Here is a 23,715-nt window from a genome sequence, read left to right on the forward strand (position 1 = left end):
ACCCTCCAACTCACTCCCCACACTCTCATATAAGGTGTGTTGAAACAGAGATTAGGAGATTAGGGTTGCATCTTGATATAAGTAGGCAAAAAATAATAATTACACTAACTTTCAGGAAACGTGCAAAAGATCTTTTATGGGAGGAAAGAATGTTATAGTCAGTTATAGTCATTCCTTCAGTAAGGACTGTGGACTCGATAAGAGTGACCCCAGAATCATGTTTGAACCAGGAGATCAGGGGTCACTTAAAGGTCACACATATGAGATGTATGTGGGCAAGCAAATTTGTGTGTATTGAAATGATGACATGTGTGCATTTCTTTGTGGGTGTGTCACAGGAAAGAGCTTTATGAAGGAACATGTATGGTACCATGATGCAATTGTATTCCTAGTCAAAGTCAAATTTCGGAGATGTGATTTTCACCTCTGTTTCATAAAGTAAAACACATAATAGTGGCTTTCAGGCATCTTGTTGTTCGTAGAGGTGACAAATGAAAGTGAATTAGACTGAACTTAATTGCAAACTTGAAAAAATACTTTTTTCTAGAATTTTGAGCTGCAGTTTGTTTTGAATCACTTTGAGTTTATAAACTCCTGATATTTAATATCACTGGGTTTAGTATATTTTTATTCCCCTTGTCACTCTGAAAACAAATGCAAAGCACTTCTTTCTGACAATCCTCCTGCCTCCCCATAGGAATGTCACATGTGGCAGATGCTCCTCCCCTCTGCTCAGAAGTTGAGGGGAAAAAGGGGGTGAAGGGCCATGAAGGAGAAATGTGATTGAGTATGTGGGAGAGGAGTTAGAGGAGGAGAAAGCTGGGAGGTGTGTTGCTCTGCTGCTGCTGGTTAAATCTACTCCAAATAGATGCAGTTTCCTCAGTCCCGCACGGTCAGGAGGCTGCTTTGAAACTTTCAGTATTCAACTTTTCTTCCTGTGTCCATGCTGACTCTCCACCAGGGAGGAGGAGACGCTCTTGTCCTCCCTCAGCTCATCCATTTGTTCTCTGCAGAACCGTACCCTTTCATGTTTCCTTAAAGACCTCAAATTCTAGTGACCCAAGATAAACGACTCCCTGCATCTGCAAGTCAGATGTTTCTCACTGTGAGTTATTTCTACAGCTAAAAATTTGGGGCTGTTCCTGGAATACGTCTGGTGTGTTTCATCCGAGTTAGTACTGTGCCGTCATTGAAAAAATGAAGGCTGAGGTGCTGATATTGTGGGTCGGCTTGACTTTGTGCTGCACCCTGATCTGCGGTCGAGAAGATGTAAAGGAGAACAAATTCGCTGGAGTTCAGGTGAGAGAACCTCAAACACTGACCAAGAATAGGAGACAAGCAGAAGAAGTGGATGCTGAAATGTTAGACAAGCTGACTGAAGTGGTGGAAGACGAAAAGACAAAATCAAAGAAGAAAAAGAAAACATCTGAGGAGATTGAAGCAGGTATGTAAAAGCCCCTAAATACAGGCACTCAAAGAACAACATTCACTTTAAACTATGACTGAATGGATACAATATACAAGATTATTCTTGACCTTTCCTTGCCTCTGTTTCCTTGCCTCTATGTTTGAGTTTCCAATCAAAGCTTGCAGCCAAAACACTCAGGATAAACAGACAGGAAAGGCTGCAATCAGCCTTTGAGGAAGGAACATTTAGTTTGGTTTACCTATACTTTCTTTATAAGCTAGGGAATTTGGATGAAAATATCTCTGTGACTAAGGAATGATGGGGCAGAAACTTGCAGTGATTCAGTTGGTGGTCTGACATTTTCTTGGCAGTGTGACCGCAATGTTGCTTACATGACCTAATTTTTCTGCCAGGATTACATAGTTAAACAGTGTGTTTTGTTCAGCATAATTATCAGAAAATCAACCTTTATTGTGAGAATGGCATGCCTGTTTAAATTATATCTATAAGAAAGGCACATCTGCGAAAAACACAAAGCATGACAAACTGCAGAAAAATTTCCACTATGATTTTCCACAAGTGAGCAGGCAGGATTTATGAGAGGACCCATTTTCAGTAGCATAGATGCATGTTAACTTTCTGCTGCATGAAGCAAAACCACAAGCACAGCAGCAGAGTTGTTTTTTCATGTGTGGCTGATTTAGGTTAGATAAAAGGCCAACTAACCCAGAAATCCAAAGTGATTTTTCATTTCTCAAATTTTGTTTGACTTGAGACATCTGTGTCGAGCATGCACATCTGTATCAGCTGTGATTGACAGTAAAACCTCAACATTCACTCCCAGTTTTTAAGTGAATTGCTCAAGAGAATTTCAGATGCAACTAAGAATGGAGACACTGCTACCATTTTTTTTATTTGAGGTGGTGGGGGAGGGCTGACTTTATTTCACAGTTTAGCAGTGAAGAGTAGACAGGAAGGAGGAGGCGAGAGCAAAGGAAGAGACACAGCAAAAGCCTGCAGGTTGGACTCAAACCTGGGCTAACGCATTTTGGCATTAAGAACAAGAACCAAACGAAACACCCAAGCACAGGAATTAGGAAGACTAAAGAATTTAAATAGGCTTCACCAGGGTACAGAAACTATACACTACTAGGACATGAAGCTAAAACACATTGGGGGCTAGGAGACACTATGGCAAGGAGACCAGATGTTCTGACAAAGACAAAGGGGAAGACGGCAACTATAAGTACTCTAAGGGGTGATTGGGGCAGAGAGGATATGCTTGGGAACTGAACTTAATTAGAAAAACAAGACATGTGGGAAGTAAAGGTAAACACTAAGTGCAAGAGACTAATGACTAACAAGGTAAAACACAAAGTAAAGACATAGACAGCAGACTCTAACATGCAAACTTGAAAACAGGATAAAAGAGAGGTATCAAAACTGAAAACTCGATGATTTAAATCTCAGCTGTAACAAAAGAATTCAAAAGCTATACTAAAAGTAAGCAGACCTAAGAATAGACTGAATTGTGTAAAGTATTTGCTCACCCATTCAAATCCCTGAATTCAGGTGTTCAGATCACTTCTATAACCTCGGGTGTATATAATCAAGCACCTAGACAGGCAAGGCTGCTTTTACAAACATTTCTAAAAGAATCTCTCACAAGTTCTGAGGGGCTCAGTGAATTCCACAGTCAACTTTTAGTGGTATTATAAAAGTGAAGTGATTGGGAAAGACAGCAACTCAGCCACGAAATGGTTGGCCACATAAGATCACAGAACAGAGTCAACAGTTGCTGAGGCTTGTAGTACATGGAGAACACCAACTTTCAGTAATGTCAGTCACTACAAACCTCCAAATTCCATGTAGCCCTCAGATGTGCTCAGGAACAGTGCAAATAGAGCTTCATGGGATGGAATTTTATGGCTAAGTAGCTGTATCTGAGCTTTGCATTATCAAGCACAATACAAAGCATCAGTTTTTTTGCCATCTGGCAATCTGACAGGCATGTTTGGGTATGATGGTTGGCACGAGAACTATACCTGTCTGACTGTATTATCCCACAGCACAGTGCACAGAGGTCACCAACTTTCTGTAGTGTCAATCACTATAGATCCCCAAACTCCATTTGGCCTTCAGGTGAGCTCAAAAACAGTGTGTAGAGAGCTTCATGGAATAGCTTACCATAGCTGAGCAGCTGCATCCAAGCCTTACATCACCAAGCCCAAAGAAAAGCATTGGATGTAGTAGTATAAAGCACACCACCACTGGAAACTAGAGTAGTGGACATGTGTTTTCCATCTGGCAAGCCGATGAATGAGTCTGGATTTGGTAGTTTCTGGGAGACAGTACTTGTCTGTCTGAAGTGTGCTAAATGTAAAGTTGGGTGAAGGGGGCATTCTGGTGTGGTGTTGTAATTGTGGTGTTGTATTATGTAATTGTGCAGTAATGATGTATAGTAATTATGTTTGGCCTCTTAGTTCCAGTGAAACAAACTCTTAATGTTTCACCATATACTCAAGTCCATATGTGTGTGCAGACAGATGAGCAAATATGCTATATAGCATATAAAGATAATTAAACAACTAAGGCCTAAAAGTGAAATAGTACAAAACTCAAAATACTACAACAAAAGAATCCAAAATTCAAACAGTGAAATTAACAGCTGGTGCCCTAGAATGAGACAACTCCCAAAACATGAATGCTTTTACAAAAGCCCCCCCTCACTTTTTTTTTTCACTATTTCATTAGTTTTGCGTTTGCCTAGGATCAGAGTCACTACTGGTAGTATAAAACAACACCTTAGCCCTACAGAGGGGGCAGAGGAGCCCCATTTCTTCCAGGAGGTCCCATTAATAAATCCCATTGCTAGAACTGTCTCTGAGTACAGTCTTCAAGAACATGGAGGATATTGCAGGAGACAGGCATTTACTCTAGGAGAGCTGGACATTGCAATATACGATCCTTAAGCCATTAGGAGGACCAGTAACTGGTCCTTTGTGCAAGGAGGAACAGAATGTGCACTGCCAAAGTGTGAGCTTCAGGCTGTAATAGACTCATCAATGGTGTGATGTTGTGCAGAGTCATTCATGACCAAAGTTATTGTGGCTACCTTCACAGTATCAAACCCAAACCAGCCACCCTACAAGGAACAGTGGTACCTAATCACTACATAAAACCAAAAGACAAAAAAATACATGCTAAACGTAACTCCCGAACTAAGCTCAAACAAAACAAAAGTATATAAAACAAATAAGTAGTTCATCCTTTATGCTTAGGAGATACATAGACAGTGAGGGAATTAGATTATTTACAAAATACACCAATAGGGGACGAGATAAGATAAGATAAGATAAAGATTTATCTGTTGTCGCTACATTACAATGTTTTTAAATTGCGTAAAACTGCAGACAAAAACAGGAACTTTTCTATCTTCTAATTCTGTAAATATTACTTGGAAGAGGTCTTTATTTTGATTAAAGGCTGGTAATACTTTAAAATACAGTTAAAATTCTAAAATGCATGTTCTCCTTCATGTTTTCCAAAGCTGTCCAGTGGGCCAGACAGGAGTTTTTGCCATATGGATTCTGGCCTCCTTGTTCAATCAACCAGGGCTGTAAGAAATGTGTCTGGAAAAAGTTGAGACTGAATCTGAACTGCCTTTGGAATTAAGGTTGTAACAGGTGACACTTTCAGAGAGACTGTAAACACAAAAAAAGATTTAAACTACAAGAGAGAGGAGAGAATTTGGACACAAGTTCATAACATGCAATAGTGGCATGCACATGTAGAAATCACTGTAGATGTAAAACAAAGGACAAACAGACAGCAACAACAGAAACTGTCTGACTCTCAATATAGTGGAGGCACTGATGGTGGGAAAATGTTTTTACAGGGATCAAAAAGTGGTGGCCATGTTGTCTGAGGGTGAGTAACGGGTTGGCTGTTTGTAAGTACTAATGGAACTTCAGGAAACATGTCTAGCCGCAGAAAAAAACCACCCTGTGTGTCGGTGTTGGAGTCTGATGATGCTTATGTAATGAGAGAAAATTAGACACTCAGCCTTGATGTCGCTTTAAAATCCTCTCATCAAAAGACTTTATGTACCTCAACTTCAAAACATCCATTTTATACCTTCAAGTTTATAAGCAGTTTGTCATCAGAAACTTTAGAGGGTGGAACTCAACACTTCTGCATGATAGAGGTGCAGTAAAGATCAACATAGTTTGAGTCTGGTGGTTCCGACATCATCCTAGCCATCAAGTTACACAACATGTTGTGCTTAGAAGTGAACATAATTTTTGGTTTCGAATTAATGCACCCATCTTCCCTAAAAAAAAATCATGAAATTAAAAAAAATATTTATCAGAAAATATGTTGCCAGTTTGGCTTAACATAAGGACTCAGCATGAAGCTCTACACAAGTTATATTCAAATAGACATCTACTAACACCTCAAACACTCACTAATTAACATGCTACTTCTAATTATAACTATTACTACTATAACTATTTGTTCTCACCAATTTAATTTAAAATACTTCAAATTCGAATAAGTTATCACTTTAGGTTAAGTTGATAAAAAACACTTTTAATAAACATTCAGAATTCATATTTAGCAAACAGGTATTTTATTGTTAGCACTGAAAATATTGTTTACTAATTATTTGTAATGTAATTTATTTTACTTTGTCTTCATTTTGTGTTGTACAAAATGATAACTTTAGAAACCTCACCCACAAGGGGCTGCTTGAGTGTTTTTCATTGTGCAAGGTAAACATTGTGTATGGCTGTGTTTTAAACCACGCCGTGTTCTCTTCCTAGCCAAGTAGTTCTGGTGTTTAAACCACTGAAACTACTACTTCATTTTTGTTCTAATGAAATAGTTCAAACAACAATAGACAATAAGTCAAACAGGAAATGAATTGGATCTATATATTGCAAAAAGATTTTCTAATATTAGTTCCTTTGTCATTTGATTCGCATACACACCTCTTCTCGTAACCTGAGGTCATCGAATAAAAACCTTTTAGTGGTCCCACATACTCGTTTCAGAACTCGAGGGGACCGATCTTTCCAAGCTGTTGCATCCAGACTGTGGAATGCACTTCCTCTATTTCTGCAGTGTCTAGACTCGGTTGAGACATTCAAAAAGCAGCTAAAGACATTTTTATTTCAAAAAGCTTGTAATTAGACTAGGGTTTTTAATTATGTATTTATGACTGTATTGTGTTCTTGTTACCTCTCTTGTGAAGCACTTTGTGACCTCTGTCTGTGAGAAGTGCTATATAAATAGACTTTTATTTACTTACTTTACATTTACTCTTTCTACTGTCTCTCGATTCCTCTGCAGAGTGCATTTATGTATCTGTTCTGTTGTGCACACTGAACCGTGGTAACTTTCAGAGGAACATGTAAAAGACAATGTTTTTAGCCCCCAGCCAAGGCCTCAGGTCTGAGTGCTTTATTTTTATCTCCAGCCCTAAGAAACTAATGAGCTCAACAGATTCTGTTTCTGAACTAGCCCAGGATTATGTAACAACCTACCCCTGTCCACAGATATGTAAAAGCTCTCATGTTGTGTGTGTTTGAGTTTTAGCTTGAACATGTTTTACTGTTTTACTAGGAGACAGTTAAAATAAAATGATCTTTTCTGTCAACTAATATGAGCAGACTATAAAGACAAACTAAAGAGAATCATAAGCAAATAAAAATTCACTAAACACTATAAACAATAAAATTGTGCAGAAGAAGTAGCATCACTGCTTTATGTCTCTTTGCTGCATGTAAAGTAGCCTACATGTAAGGCTATATATATATATTGGTTTGAAAAATAATGTTAACTGTTGAGTAATAATGTTAACTCATCTCTCTGAAGCCAGGGCAAAGAAGGCAGCAGAGAGGGAGGCCAAAGCAAAGAAGCAGAAAGCCCCCAAACCCACCAAAAAACCCAAACCCCCCAAACCCACGAAGAAACCCAAACCACCGAAACCCACAAAGAAGCCAAAGGTGCCCAGACCCACTAAGAAACCAAAGACGACGACCACAGTGCAGCCAGACATCAAGCAGCCTTATCCAGACAAGGAAGAGGAGAAGAAACTGCTGACTAAGCTGGGCTTGGACACATGTATGTACATTTTAAATGTAAAAAAAGGAAATTAAAAATGTAACATCACATGTAATGGTGTTTTTTTTTTTTTTTTTCAGTTACTGTTAAATATTATACAATTTATCCATCCATCTATCCATCTTCTTTGGCTTTATCCGGGGCCGGGTCGCGGGGGCAGCAGCCTAAGCAGAGAAGCCCAGACCTCCCTCTCCCCAGCCACCTCCTCCAGCTTATCCGGGGGAACACGAAGGCATTCCCAGGCCAGCCGAGAGATATAATCTCTCCAGCATGTCCTGGGTCTGCCCCGGGGCCTCCTCCTGGTGGGACATGCCCGGAACATCTCACCCAGGAGGCGCCCAGGAGGCATCCTTGTCAGATGCCCGAACCACCTCAGCTGGCTCCTTTCGATGTGGAGGAGCAGGGGCTCTACTCTGAGCCCCTCCCGGATGGCTGAACTTCTCACCCTGTCTCTAAGGGAGAGGCCAGCCACCCTTCGGAGGAAGCTCATTTCCGCCGCTTGTATCCGCGATCTCGTTCTTTCAGTCACTACCCACAGCTCGTGGCCATAGGTGAGGGTAGGGACGTCGATCTCCGGCTCCCTTCTCCCATCACTTGCGAACAAGAACTCCTCCACTTGGGGCAGGAACTCATCCCCGACCCTGAGTGGGCACTCCACCCTTTTCCGGCTGAGAACCATGACCTCAGATTTGGAGGTGCTGAACCTCATTCCTGCTGCTTCACACTCGGCTGCGAACCGTTCCAGTGTGAGCAGGAGGCCATCACCCAACGAAGCCAACAGAACCACATCATCCACGAAAAGCAGAGATGAGATTCTGAGGCCACCGAAGTGAAAGCCCTCCGCCACTTGGCTGCACCTAGAAATCCTGTCCATAAAAATTATGAACAGAATCGGTATACAATTTATATTTTACAATATTTATATTTAATATAATACTGAGGCGTTTCAAAGGCCTGCAGAGACATAATCTCTCTATTCAATTCAATTCAATTTTATTTATATAGCGCCAAATCACATCAAATGTCACCTCAAGGCTCTAGTGTACATTAGGCCAACCTCATTCCAGAGGTACTCAGGAGGCATCAGATGTCCAAACCACTTTACCTAGATCTTTTCAGTGTAGAGGAGTGGTAGGTCTGCTGAGTCCATCCCAAATGAATGAACTTCTCATCCTATTCCTAAATGATCCCAGCCACCTTTTGAGGAAAACTCATTTCCATTGTAATCTCATTCTTTCAGTCATTACCCAAACGTAGTTATCATAGGTGGCCATACATGGAATGTATATCAACCGGTAAATTGTCAGCTTCGCATTTGTCCTGATCTCTATTTAACACAATAGACCAGTGGTGGCTCATCAATAGGGATGCTAGGGCACCCCACAGTGAAAAAACAAAATATATATATATGTATAGATAATTGTGTTTTTAAAGGTCTGCAAATAATTAATTAAATTCTTCTTTAAGAATATGGCAGTGAATGATGTTGCAGATCATCTATAATAACTGTACATAACAAATTACTTATTATGTGCATTTTAAGTACCTGTTATGAATATCAGTGGTTTTAGGTCCATAAAAGTTTATATTGGAGCAAGTTCTTTACTTGGGACTTCCACTGGAGATTATTTGTTAAGATTGCAGCTTTTTAACCCTTTATTTTCGTGTTTGTAGCGATTCAACCTGTGACCCCAAAGGAGCGTAGGGGGGAAGAGCCTGTTGAGCCAGACCTGGGTAAGACTTTCACAGGTTATGAACTGGTCCTACGATTTTAAAACCTTCACCTGTTTAAGTACTTGAAGTAAAAGCCTGATTAAAACGTTTACACTAGTTTACATATAATACATATATTGAGTTTTAAAATTTCTTATACAGTAAATTGATCTCTAATTGTGGTCAGAAGTTAACATACAATCTTTTTTTTGTATGGATGACTTGCCAAAGACCTGTATTATTTGTAACACAAGTCAATTATATTAGTTAGACACACAGTTCTAATATACTGGACATCTTGGCACTAGTTTTCAACTGCCTGATCAGAAGCAACTGGCGCTGGATAACTTATGTAAGAAACTCTTACATAAGCTGCCCTATTACTTGAAGTTAGAATTATACTACTAATAGTCTTCCTCTTTGTCTTTTCTATACAGATGACATGTTCAAGAAGCCAACATCTCCAACAAAAACCCACAGTGAGCTTGATGTTGACTACTGGCATCCCAGACGTATGTTCCATTAATATTATCTCACTGAGGGTCAGAACTTTCAATCAACCCTTGTATGACAAAGCTTACAAGGTCCAGTGAGAATACAATGACTGTCAAGATGAAAGATTTAAAAAAATGGCAGCAAAGGTTTTTGTCACAAATGAATTATTCAATCAAAAATGAACCCTTATCATAGATTATAAAAAATGGCTACAGAAGTGTTAAGTTGTTTTGTTTATTTGAGCTTCTGGATAGGGACCAACTGCAGACAATACAGGGAGTGCAGAATTATTAGGCAAGTTGTATTTTTGAGGAATAATTTTATTATTGAACAACAACCATGTTCTCAATGAACCCAAAAAACTCATTAATATCAAAGCTGAGTGTTTTTGGAAGTAGTTTTTAGTTTGTTTTTAGTTTTAGCTATTTTAGGGGGATATCTGTGTGTGCAGGTGACTATTACTGTGCATAATTATTAGGCAACTTAACAAAAAACAAATATATACCCATTTCAATTATTTATTTCTACCAGTGAAACCAATATAACATCTCCACATTCGCAAATATACATTGCTGACATTCAAAAACAAAACAAAAACAAATCAGCGACCAATATAGCCACCTTTCTTTGCAAGGACACTCAAAAGCCTGCCATCCATGGATTCTGTCAGTGTTTTGATCTGTTCACCATCAACATTGCGTGCAGCAGCAACCACAGCCTCCCAGACACTGTTCAGAGAGGTGTACTGTTTTCCCTCCTTGTAAATCTCACATTTGATGATGGACCACAGGTTCTCAATGGGGTTCAGATCAGGTGAACAAGGCGGCCATGTCATTAGTTTTTCTTCTTTTATACCCTTTCTTGCTGTGGAGTACTTGGACGCGTGTGATGGAGCATTGTCCTGCATGAAAATCATGTTTTTCTTGAAGGATGCAGACTTCTTCCTGTACCACTGCTTGAAGAAGGTGTCTTCCAGAATCTGGCAGTAGGACTGGGAGTTGAGCTTGACTCCATCCTCAACCTGAAAAGGCCCCACAAGCTCATCTTTGATGATATCAGCCCAAACCAGTACTCCACCTCCACCTTGCTGGCGTCTGAGTCGGACTGGAGCTCTCTGCCCTTTACCAATCCAGCCACGGGCCCATCCATCTGGCCCATCAAGACTCACTCTCATTTCATCAGTCCATAAAACCTTAGAAAAATCAGTCTTGAGATATTTCTTGGCCCAGTCTTGACGTTTCAGCTTGTGTGTCTTGTTCAGTGGTGGTCGTCTTTCAGCCTTTCTTACCTTGGCCATGTCTCTGAGTATTGCACACCTTGTGCTTTTGGGCACTCCAGTGATGTTGCAGCTCTGAAATATGGCCAAACTGGTGGCAAGTGGCATCTTGGCAGCTGCACGCTTGACTTTTCTCAGTTCATGGGCAGTTATTTTGCACCTTGGTTTTTCCACACGCTTCTTGCGACCCTGTTGACTATTTTGAATGAAACGCTTGATTGTTCGATGATCACGCTTCAGAAGCTTTGCAATTTTGAGACTGCTGCATCCCTCTGCAAGATATCTCACTATTTTTGACTTTTCTGAGCCTGTCAAGTCCTTCTTTTGACCCATTTTGCCAAAGGAAAGGAAGTTGCCTAATAATTATGCACACCTGATATAGGGTGTTGATGTCATTAGACCACACCCCTTCTCATTACAGAGATGCACATCACCTAATATGCTTAATTGGTAGTAGGCTTTCTGCCTATACAGCTTAGAGTAAGACAACATGCATGAAGAGGATGATGTGGACAAAATACTCATTTGCCTAATAATTCTGCACTCCCTGTATACAAATAGACAAAGGATGGCTGTGGTTGTAACCTTTCTGACATCACACATTCATTGACATCTCAATATTTATATTTTGGCCTGAGCCGTGTTGTTTTGCGGAACTAGAAGTGACCATATTTAGACATGAGGTAGAAGGTGCATCCATAAACAGCACTACTTCAATGCACAGACAGGTACCTGCTTATTAACCTGATAATTAGCAAAGTAGCATAAATAGTGCATAAAATACAGGTACAGCAAGCCATATTATTTGATACTTAATGCCATTAAAATATTCTGAAAAGTTCAATGAATCAAATTACCAGAGGAAAGGCCTAACAGACAACTGTCAGCTACAGCTACCTGCATTGGCACACTTAACAAAGCCCCATAATTCTAACTTTGAGTTTAAAAAAAACCAAATGGGTGAGGGTTTTTTTTTTAATTACCCGTACTACAATTGTTGTGAAGGAGGAAACTATCATAGATAGTTTTTGTTTGTTTTGGGTTATTTTACAATGTGACTATAGATAGCCATCAATAAAAAAAATTTTTATATCAGTATATAATGATATATTATAATTAAAAAGAGCACTACCCCCCGTAGAGCAAGGTCTATGCTAAAATGTTGATGCTTTATGATGTTTTTATTACAATATGACTGCATCAGCTAATTATGACATCATTGTGATGTTGCAGGGCATTGTATTGTATTGTGTTGTACAGCTCTATCAGGGCTGAACAAGGACAACAAAACTGGGAGCCTGGGATTTTTGGTCCAGGCAGCCCACAATGATCAGTCAAAACAGCCTAGACGGTTCATTAAATTACTTTAGTTCATTAAAGTAATGACAATGGTGAGAGGTACTATCATCCCACCGAAAACAGATTATGGGTTCAAAGGTTAGGTTAATTTGTAATTCTAAATTGGCTATAGATGTGAATATGCCAACAAATGGTTGTGGTCTATGTTTAGCTCTGCAACAGACTTGTGACATGTCCTCTTGCTCTATGAGAGCTGGGATAGGCACCAGCTATCCAAATGAGCAAGAGAATGGATGGATGGAATATAAAACACAGTTTATTTTTAGGTCCAGGTGATAATGGATGAATTCATGCGTCTCTTGACTGAACCACATTTAAGATATATTTCATATTTCAAGTTCAGATATAATAAAGAATGGGCGTTTGAGAATTTAAAAGAAGGGAACTTAGAGATAACCCACAAAAGTTGATTCTGTCTGTCCAGTTGAACAGAATGATGCATGCTCAATCAGTCCTTTGCATGACTGAGCATGCATCAAGACAACTTAGAGTTAAGTTCAAATCCATTCTGGTGGGAGTTTTTCTCCATTAATATTTCCACAGTAACATGGAACTTTTGTTCTGATTAAGATGTTTTCATTCGTTTTAAAGTTTTTATCATCTTCCAGCTCAAACAATAATGTCTGATTGCTATGTTCATAGCAGATGAGGTGCCTGGCAGATATCCTGATATGAAGAAAGAAGTCACAACTCCTGAGGTCATCATGTACATACCAGGTATACAATGTCATACAGTGTAGGGCTGTGTTAATGGCAATGTGTCATTTTTTAAAAATTTTTATTTGGTGATGCAGAAACAAAAAACTCCAACTGAAATCAGATCTTTGCATCTCTTTCAGAGGAATCCACCACCGTTCCATATATTGGAGCCTGGTATGAAGAATATGACTACACTGATTGTACGTCTGCTTGCCACAAATAACTAATGAAGTGTAATATATAACATACACTGCAGCTCTTCATCATGACATTAAGATAATTTTTTACTTTTTGATTCCCTGACAACAGTGGCAGCTAAAAAACAAGAAGAAGAGGAGGAGAGAGCTCTAAAAGAAAAGGCAGAAAAAGGTTTATATTTATTGTTTGTTTTTTTACATTGATAAACATCAGAACTTTAACATCATCATGTTGTAAACCTTTACCACAAACCCCCAGAAGAATATTAAAATTATACATTTCTCTTTCACTCTGTTTACATGTTCAATAGTAACAATACTTCATCACGGCCTTCTGTTTTTGTTTTTTAATTAAGAAACGAAAAAATAAAAAGAATAAAACCTGCCTCATGATAAAATATGGAAATAGTATTAGAACAACTCCATCAAAAGTGATACAAGTAACTGTCCGCTTCATTGTACAACAGAGCAAATTAAAACATTTACTCTAAACTGTTTAAAGATTAAGCTAGAGGATATGCTCTGTTTTTGAAGTGTTTTTAAATGACTTACATCTTGCTGGTTTTGCTCTTTTTATTTGAAATCTTGGCAGAAAAAAATGTAGCGTGACACTATTATTCTTACACCATCAGTGGTTTGTTTTTAATGAGAAAATAAATAATGAACTAGAATTCCAACAGCTGCCACAGTATCCTGTTGTGCATAGTTATGTAAAGCTCTGGGACTATTTAGGAGATATTATGGTGATATCAAGACATGCAGAAGAGGGTGACTGAAAGGATCAGTTTGATAACAGAGTTTTACAGAACAATTTCCTGTAAAATCCAATGAAATGTAAAGGAAATTTACTCCTGATTACAAACTTAAATGCCCTGTATTTTAAAGTAAAAACAAATAATGGAACACAAGTGGAAATGAAGGTGCATATTATGAGCACATGTGGAAATAGTTTGTGTGGTGGCGGTGGTGGGCTTGAGAGCAAGTCCCTTTTTCTGACATTTACTATTTTTTTTATTAATCTCTGAAAGCCGAAAGACTGAGGAAAAAGTGGGAGGAGGAGGAAGAGGAGAGACGTAAGCAGATTTCAGTGCCAGCTGAACCAAAAAGTAAGAGAGTCTCTCTGTTTTGTTCACTTGTTTTTTAATTTTAAACATTCACAGTAAAGACAGAGATTAATATAATATTAATAATAATGATAAGATCTGTAAAAAAAACAAAAAAAACAATCAGCCTTATATTGAACTACAACATTTCTTTTACACTATGTGTCTTTTTTAGTGTCTCTCAGCAACATTTGTTACACAGATTTTGTTGGTGTGTGCTCTGATTTCCCTCCCAGAATGTCCTCCTCTGGGCTTGGAGTCTCACCGGGTAGAAGATGACCAGCTGTTAGCTTCCTCTCAGTCTCATCATGGGTTCTCAGCTCAGAGGGGGCGCCTTAACATGCAGGTATACTCTAAATTCAGAACTTCCTTATCCGTATTAACCCACAACTGATATTCAGAAAAATCAACACAAAGTGCACTGGCCTTCACAGAAAGGACCAAGAACCTTTCAGATGAAAATATAAAACCGAGTCACCTGAAAATTGGTAGAAAATTACAAGTTACAGTGATTTTAGTTACTGTCCTACCATCATAAATAGACATGATATGTAGCTACTGTGTTTATGGCAGCTGTATTGAAGCACAAGAGTCAACCACTGACTAAAGCACTGTGGGGAATTTTTCATTACTTGGGATTGGGGAATGACATGCTTTTGGAGTTAGCTTTAAGCTGTCTTTAGAGGAACCTAATTTTCCAGACCTGGAGATTTCCGCTTGTTATCCCGATGCCGCAACAGAGTGCAACACAAAGGATAATTTCATTTTGGTGTAATTTCCTTTAGGCAGCATGGTGGTGCAGTGGTAAAGATGGTTGTCTTACAGCAAAAAGGTTAGGAGTTTGACTCCATCATCTGACTGGGGTTTTTCTGTGTGGAGTGTGCATGTTCTCCTGTGGTTGCATGTGTTCTCTCCAGGTACTCCAGCTTCCTCCCACATTTTTAAAACACACAGTTAGTTGGGTTAGGTTAACTGAGGATTCTAAAATGCCCATAGATGTGAGTGGTTGTCTGTCACTCTGTGTTAGCTCTCCGAAAGACTGGCGACCTCTCCAGGGTGTACCCTGCTTCTTGCTCTGTGGTGGCTATGATAATCTCCAGCACCCCCCATGACCTTGATAAGGACAATGGATGGATGTTAATTTCATTTAATGAAACTATCTGTGTCATCCTAACTCTCCACTAATGCTGCACAGATTCGGAGAAACAAAGAGTGCACAAAACTGCATGATGCTTTCAGTTAAAACAAAACAACAAAAAAAACATTCTTTTGTGAATCATCATGTTTTTATTCTCAGGACTAACAGAAAAAGCATGCAAAATAATACATAAAAGGTGCACACTGGGACTAATTTAACTTAAAAGACGGTATTTGATGACCTCACCCTTTATTAAGAATTTTTGCACCTCAGTATAAGTCAATAAAGACAACCATTAGAATAGTTTCCAGGTTTTTCCAAAGGTAGCTGCATGGACAGAGACAACCCTCAAAAACTTCCAATGTGCACTGAACCATTTTGTCCTATGAGAGGCCCTGAAATATGACAGAAGCCTCTCAGTTGAGAAAAGAGCTTCAATGATTGCTCCTCGTAGGCTTTCAAGAGTTATTCCATCATTTTATCAGGAAAACAATGTATTTTCAGCTCTCTGTGTGGTTGTGTACAGGGGTCTGACAATGATGAAGACCTGTATGGTGGTGCGTGGTGCGCAGAGTCAGAGGAGCGAGAACACTGGTTTCAAGTTGATGCCCGCCGAGAGGTGGAGTTTACTGGGGTCATCACCCAGGGAAGAAACTCTGAGCTACAGTGAGTCCTACTCCATCTCCACATAATAAAACCTTGCACAAGTGCTGCTGTGTTTCATTAAAGTCAGTACTCAGTAATTTCTTTTGTTTTAATCCTAGTGAGGATTTTGTGTCGTCCTACTTTGTGGCCTTCAGCAACGACAGCAGAGACTGGACTTTACTACACGATGGCTACGCTGAATGGGTGATTGAGCCACAACTAATTATGAAAATGTTTTCGTAACAGTGAATTACACCTTTACACCTTCTCATTTCCTTCTCCTGTGATTCTCTCCTGCAGTTGTTCTATGGCAATGTGGATAAGGAAACACCAGTGATGAGTCAGTTTGCTACACCAGTGGTGGCACGTTACATCCGTATTCTGCCTCAGAGCTGGAATGGCAGCCTATGTCTCAGAGCCGAGATCCTAGCTTGTCAGCTACCCAGTTAGTATTTTTTTTAAATAGTAATATTTTAAATTAAAATGTCAGACAAAACAAAGATTTAGTATGCGTTAACTTGGATTCTATTACTGTCAAGTCAAATTTGCTGTGTGGCAGGCAGGAGGAAAGACCCAAATGAAGGACTCACAGACTGAATGATAAACTTAAAGCTCAGCTTTATTTGCTAGAAATTTTTTTCTAGAAAGTAAAACTAGGAAACATGAACTAGGAAAACTAAACCAGAAACGAGCAACGAGAACATGAGGTAGAAACACAACACAAAGGGATTGTGTACGACCCAACAGAAAGAGGGGAAGACTGAGGATTAAAATACTCATCGGAGTAATCAGGGAACGGGAGATAGGAGAAACGCACAGCTGGAACTAATTAGGTAGGACGAGACAAGAGAAGCAAAACTAAACATACTAACAAAGCACACAAGACTATCAAAGTAAAACAGAAAATAAGACAAGCATGCACAGACATGGAGTCAGAGACAGGGAGCTTAACACTACGACAGACATGGCAACAGAGGGAACATAGAGATGAGGGACCAGGACAGGCACAGAGGCATGGACTAGACACTGAACAGAGGGAGCACGAAATCTAGACCTAAGAACTAAACTATTAACAACAATTCCACTGAAACATATGATAATAATAATCAAAATAGCACAACTAGTGAATCAGAACATAAACCATAATAAAGAATAATACCAAAACACAAAAAACTTGAAATGCTGGGTCAAAATGACCAAGAACCGTGACAATTATGGCTTGTTTTTACTGCTAATCCTCAAGGGTCAAATACTTTTCCCCCTGTCACAGGATGTAATATCTCAATAAATAAATAACTAAATCTTTGATTCTTTAAAGAGCTTTTTAACTTTTTATCTACTTTTAGTAGCTGCGTGAAAATTAATGTTTGAGGGTATATTTATGCAGAAATACATCAGTCTTAACATGTTCACAGACTTTTCACTTCATTTGTAGAAACTTGAAGTTTTCCAACCTTATGAGTCATGTTTTCTTCATTCCATAATACAGTATGTCACCTCATACTGGAAGGGGGGAAACAAGAAAAAAATTGTTCTTTTGCCAAAGTAAGAATGGTTTCTCCCAAGAGTGGAAATACACAAAAGTCTGTTTCAGAATCATAGCATGAACCTCCTAACCGTGGTCCTTAAGTGTGCTACATAAGTGCAAGATAACTGCTTGTATTGCCACTAGCTTTAGGAAAGACACAACAATAACATCTACTCAGCAGCAGCTGAACGTTTTGACTGCAAAATATTGGTACTTACTCATAAGCTAAATAGAAATATTAGGGTTTTTACTTTGTTATCTATCTGACAACTGAGGTTTAGGTTACTTTGAAGATCAAAATTTAAACATGTAGGTAAGTCAAAATAAGAGGGTTTGCTGTGGATTACTTCATGGGGTATGAATTTAAAACCATCAAAAGCTTCAGAATGCAACAAAATACCTCAGCCATTACGAGTGTTTTTATCAAGATGCGCTGTACAGCAGGCAGGTTTTAGACCTAGTATCCAGGATTCGAGAGGCAAAATGGGTAAAACTAAAACCCTAAAAAACGTATATATGAACATACCGAAAGTAACCAAAACTCAAAACCCTGGGATCTAAGACCAGGGGTCCTAACTGTGATGGAATTTTCTGTTAATAAAGCAACACGATCAGCTGTGGCCAAGTTTTTTTAATTACTGCATGCAGCAGAGCTAACACACATCAAACATCACAGCTCCACAGTCATGAGAGCTCTGTCACTGGGACGTCTCAGCCTCTCTTTTATACATTCACACACAACTCCTGCATTGCTACAGTTATAACAGCTTCCTGTCTCAACCCCCGCTGTTGCTGGGCAGGAAGCGACTTCTACTATCTTTCTCTAGGCACCTGGCGCCGGCCTCCCTGGGAATTTTCATACAGTCAGCAGATAACATAGTTAAGCAGGCTACACCAGTTCATATTGACCCATACGTCCTTCACCTAAGAAGAAAAGGCTATCCAAAATTCTACAGTGAATTTCTAACCACATAAAACGTAATGTGAGAATAAACTAGAAATGATCTAAAACAGAGTGTTTTAATTCCCAACGATTACTTGTGCCAACACTAGACCTGTTAAACATTTTTGTTTATAAGCATATTAGGTACCCTTAAATAAATTAAATAAATTCTAAATGCATAACAAATACTTAAAGTGGAGTAGTGTACTTGAAACTGAAACTGAAATTAAAAACTTCTGCTTAGTAAAATATCTCCTTCCCACTCTGCTAATCTCTTTGCCAACTTTTTCAGGAAGCCACCACAGTGAGAATGAGGTCAACCCATCCGATGACCTGGACTACAGACACCACAACTACAAGGAGATGAGACAGGTCTGTTTCTCACTTGGGACACTATCAGTCTACTCCACAATGCAACATTTCAACCTTGCCTCTCTAGCAGTATGCCAAAACCTACAAAAGCAATAATGTTGCAGCAACCATCCATAAATGTGTTTTTCCTTCACTCTTCTAGATGATGAAGGTAATAAATGAGGAATGTCCCAACATCACCAGGATCTACAACATTGGAAAAAGCTCCCAGGGCCTGAAAATGTATGCCATGGAAATCTCCGATAACCCCGGGGAGCATGAGCCTGGTAGAGAGATCTATAATATTTTTACTTAAGTGTAATTCTCTCAGCTGAAACTCATCTTAGAATTGCATAATTTACACAGATTATGGTTCACCGTGAGACACAGATCTGAGTGTCATTACACTTTTTGCTGGCAAAGTAACATTTTGTTTTTTTGACTTGTAGACATTGCATGATGTCTGTCATTTAATGTACATGTATAACGCTTTGCATCTTTACAGAGCAATGTAAATAGGTTTTACCACATTCAAGTGGCTCTTAGTCCAGAAAATAAATTGTTAGTTGCGTTAATATGTTGTCTTTTTGTTTAGGTGAACCAGAATTTCGTTACACAGCTGGCCTCCATGGTAACGAGGCACTTGGACGAGAGCTCCTCCTGCTGCTTATGCAGTTTCTATGTAAAGAATACAATGATGACAACCCAAGAGTGCGTCGCCTGGTGGATGGTGTTAGAATACACTTGGTGCCCTCACTGAACCCGGATGCTTACGAGCTGGCCTACGAGATGGTACAATCAAAGGCTTCAAACTTTGTTTAGTGGCACATACCGCAAACAATATGGAGAAAAGTGAAGCAATTGTAGAAGTGCCTTAAACCTACAAACTTTAATGTTCAACAAGGGTGTAAAAAAGGTCGAGCAGTCTGTGGAGAACAACCCTCGGTTCCATCAACTCATAGCTTATAGATACCATTTTTAGTGCAGAAGGACAATAAAATAGGTAACATTGTAAGTCAGGCCTTACTTTTTACTGACAAGTCACTACCATATGAATATCTAATATCTGCCAGTTTCATTGCTAAAAACATGCTAAAGGCTTAAAAATCCTAAGCTCAAGGTTTCATCAACAAGATTTCCCAAACCAGTACGATACATCATGATGCCGGTGTCTGCCTTTCAAAGTAGCAGTGGCTGTAAACATCTTTTTGTTTACAGAGCCATAATCAGTATGAAAGTTTTGATCCAAATTTAGTATCTCATACCAGAATTTCTAATTTCTTAAATTAGTTACATTAGTTTAGAATACAGTTTTTAATGTTTTTTTAATTAAGGTGTTTTCTACAAATCTTGCATTTATAAAAGGAATTTTGTTGCTTCGTCTCATGTCTGAGCCTACTTGTCTTCACCACAACTGACAGATTTTTCAAAACACTGTAGAAAAATTATTCAGAGATCCCAGAGAGCATGAATGACCTAACACCATCCTCACTCCTGCAGGGATCAGAGATGGGAAACTGGGCCCTGGGCCACTGGACTGAAGAGGGTTATGACATCTTCCAGAATTTCCCAGATCTAAACAGCATCTTGTGGGGAGCTGAAGACAGAGGCTGGGTGCCTCGTATAGTGCCTAATCATCACATCCCCCTTCCAGAAAACTTTTTGAACGGCTCTGTGAGTTTGTTTACTGTCCTTTGGGATATTGTGTGTGTGTGTGTGTGTGTGTGTGTGTGTGTGTGTGTGTGTGTGTGTGTGTGTGTGTGTGTATTTTAATTTACTACAAATTTATTAGCAATCTTTATCTCTTTTAGCTTGCAGTTGAGACAAAAGCTGTAATTTCCTGGATGGAGCGCAACCCTTTTGTTCTGGGAGCTAATTTGCAAGGAGGCGAAAAACTGGTCACATATCCTTTTGACATGCAGCGCCCACCAATTTCTGTATGGCTCTTTTACTAAGAACACCTAACAAAAGCACTCTTTGGCAGCTGTTATATAATAACTCTATGCTGTCTTAATGTTTAAGCTAACTGACAACCGTCGTTGGAGAAATAATGCAGAAATGAACGAGGACACCTGGGCTCGCATTCAGCGCCAGAATGAGGGTGCTCTGAGGGAGACTCCCGACGACGCCATGTTTCGGTGGTTGGCAATGTCATATGCCCACAGCCATCTAACCATGACAGAGACCTACCGAGGTTCCTGCCATGGAGATGATATCACTGGAGGACAGGGGATCACTAACAGAGCCACCTGGAAGCCAGTGGTGGGAAGTAAGTGTTAACATGACACAGCAAAAAGGTCGTAAATGAAAAATATTTCAGTCAAGACCATTAAGGGGTCTTTCTGTCTCAAATCATCACCTTAGAACATCTCCTGATCGACCATCTCCTGTTTGCATGAAAAGTTTATGGTCCAAAGTTTGACCATTTATAATTTTACAATATTGCTGGAAAATGTACATTTTTTTATGTGTCTTTCCTAATTTCTTACCATCATTGTGATGGTAAGAAAAACCAGTGAAAATGCCATGTCAAATGTCTTTATTAATATGACAATCATTATAAATGTTTAGGGTTGTTTATTAAATTTTTTATGCAAATCAGAAACAGTCGACCAGAATTCTATCACAAGATTTATCCTTAAATATCAAGGTTATCAAAAGGCTATTTTTCTGTTTCTCCAAAAATGGACAAATAAAATCATCTAAATAGCCAGATGATATTACAACTGAAGGAGAATATTTCCTCTAAAACACAATCTCCTCCACAGGTATGAATGACTTCAGCTACCTGCACACAAACTGCTTCGAGCTCTCCATCTTCTTGGGCTGTGATAAGTTTCCCCATGAGAGTGAATTGCCTCTTGAGTGGGAGAACAACCGTGAGGCTTTGTTGTCCTTTATTGAACAAGTGAGAATTCTATTTCATTATATTTAGTTAAAAATTATGTTTTCATGTCAGTTGCTTATCTGCTTTAGTGCTAGCTGAACGCAAGCTTTTGTCACGAAAAGTCTTGTACATAGCAGCTTTGATATGTCATTGACAAACGTGGAAATTAATGTCTGCAGTTTTCTACATGTGAAATTTCCTTAAGATTCACTGGGATGTACTTTTCTTGTGCAGGTACATCGCGGGATAAAGGGTATTGTGAGGGATATAGATGGAAATCCACTTCCCAACGCGACAATATCTGTTGAGGGGATACGGCATGATGTTAAAACTGGTAAACTATTTTATATAGTGTTTCAGATCATGAAGATCCAGTCATTCGTTTACAGCATTTTTTAACATGACCTTTTTTAATGTAACCATTGTATAGCTGTGGGCGGGGATTACTGGCGACTGCTAAATCCTGGGGAGTACAAGGTAACAGCCAAAGCTGATGGCTACACCCCTCAGACACGGCTCTGCATGGTGGGCTATGACTCCGGAGCAACACCCTGCAGTTTCACCTTAACCAAATCCAACTGGGATCGCATCAAGAAAATCATGGCACTCCACGGCAAAAGACCCATTCGACTCATCACCAAAGCGAATGTAGTGAAAACAACTGCAGCCAGCACTGTGGCAGCCCCCAGCATTGATACAGAGCTTGAAAATCCCGCCAACACTCACGACATTGCGCGACGTAGACGGCTGCGGCTGATGCGTATACGGAGGCTGCGTTTGCAGAGGTTACAAGCCAGCCTTAGAACCACCCCTGCGACTACAATGACAACAACCACCACCAGAGCATCCACCACTCTACCACCTGAAACCAAGAGAACAACCTCATGGTATGACTCTTGGTTTCCTGTGGATGAATGGTCCACTGAAAACCCATTCGATAGTGTTGTCTTTGACTCAGTGCCCACACAGGACTATCCTTTTGAATACACTATAGACTGATTACTGCACATACAAACCCAGATCTATCTTATAGAAAGTCCTTACTAACCAAATCTGCTGCAAGATCACAGCTTTAAAACAAAACAAAAAAAACCCCACAAAAAACATCTTTAATGATTTAGCTTGGACAAAATAAGACTTGTTGGCAGCATTGTGTATTGAGGGTTACATTCTTGGGAACAAATATTTCTTGGAGAGAGATAAAGAAGAAATGGAAGTCTCTGCTGAGCAAAGACTACACAGCACATGTTTAATTAGCTCTATGTTAAATTAAACATACAGTATGTCCAATAAGACAGGATTAGGTCTGTCTTCATTTTTTTAATGGCTTCATAGAATCATTTCTGGCTTCAATTAAACTGATTTATTGTACTGCTGAATGCATTGCATTAAAATGACGTTATTTTCTAAATTATTATATTCTGTATTTATTTATAGTTCAAAGAAGGTCCGTAACAGTTCACTCATGGGGAAATGTGCCACAGATGTAGATTGTAGACGTAGTTATTTATGTAATAATAATGGATTGCATTTATATAGTGCTTTTCTAGACACTCAAAGCACTTTACAATTATTCATTCACTCTTCTTCTATTATCTTCCTTTTATTCTCTATGTTACTTGTTAAGCACCTTGGCATACCCTTGGTTTTTAAGTGTGCTTTATAAATAAAGTTTATTATTATTTATCACTCTCACATTCACACACTGGCAAACCATAGTTGTAGCCACAGCTGTCCTGGGGCAGACTGACAGAAGCGAGGCTGCCATATCACACCATCGGCCCCTCTGGTCAACACCAGTAGGCGGTAGGGTGAAGTGTCTTGCCCAAGGACACAATGACCAG

General features: G+C 39.3%; 1 protein-coding gene across 2 annotated transcripts; it reads left to right on the forward strand.

Annotated features, from left to right (window-relative positions):
* The first annotated feature begins 786 nt into the window (after positions 1–786).
* Positions 787–23,285, forward strand: aebp1a (AE binding protein 1a). 2 transcript variants are annotated; one of them, XM_040048690.1, is made up of 21 exons: positions 787–1,444; positions 7,289–7,537; positions 9,212–9,271; positions 9,688–9,762; positions 13,023–13,097; positions 13,220–13,279; positions 13,389–13,448; positions 14,305–14,382; positions 14,616–14,725; positions 16,044–16,183; positions 16,282–16,366; positions 16,463–16,607; positions 18,926–19,005; positions 19,148–19,271; positions 19,580–19,776; positions 20,485–20,658; positions 20,796–20,921; positions 21,007–21,253; positions 21,753–21,892; positions 22,106–22,205; positions 22,302–23,285. In XM_040048690.1, the coding sequence occupies exons 1-21, from the start codon at positions 1,198–1,200 to the stop codon at positions 22,868–22,870; spliced, it is 3,141 nt and encodes a 1,046-aa protein (XP_039904624.1). In that variant the 5' UTR covers positions 787–1,197; the 3' UTR covers positions 22,871–23,285. The 2 variants fall into 2 exon arrangements, with proteins under 2 accessions (XP_039904624.1, XP_039904625.1); XM_040048691.1 differs by having other exon boundaries at positions 13,026–13,097.
* Positions 23,286–23,715: the final 430 nt, after the last annotated feature.

This window comes from Simochromis diagramma, unplaced genomic scaffold, assembly GCF_900408965.1.
Source record: "Simochromis diagramma unplaced genomic scaffold, fSimDia1.1 OVJJ01000683.1, whole genome shotgun sequence".
Lineage (NCBI taxonomy): Eukaryota > Metazoa > Chordata > Actinopteri > Cichliformes > Cichlidae > Simochromis > Simochromis diagramma.

Excerpts from the sequence above, each read along its gene's own strand:
- aebp1a (XM_040048690.1), top strand. The coding sequence starts at position 1,198 with ATGAAGGCTGAGGTGCTGATATTGTGGGTCGGCTTGACTTTGTGCTGC. Across the intron at positions 16,184-16,281 it reads GGAAGAAACTCTGAGCTACA|TGAGGATTTTGTGTCGTCCT; the intron begins GTGAGTCCTACT and ends TTTTAATCCTAG. Across the intron at positions 19,272-19,579 it reads CCCCGGGGAGCATGAGCCTG|GTGAACCAGAATTTCGTTAC; the intron begins GTAGAGAGATCT and ends CTTTTTGTTTAG.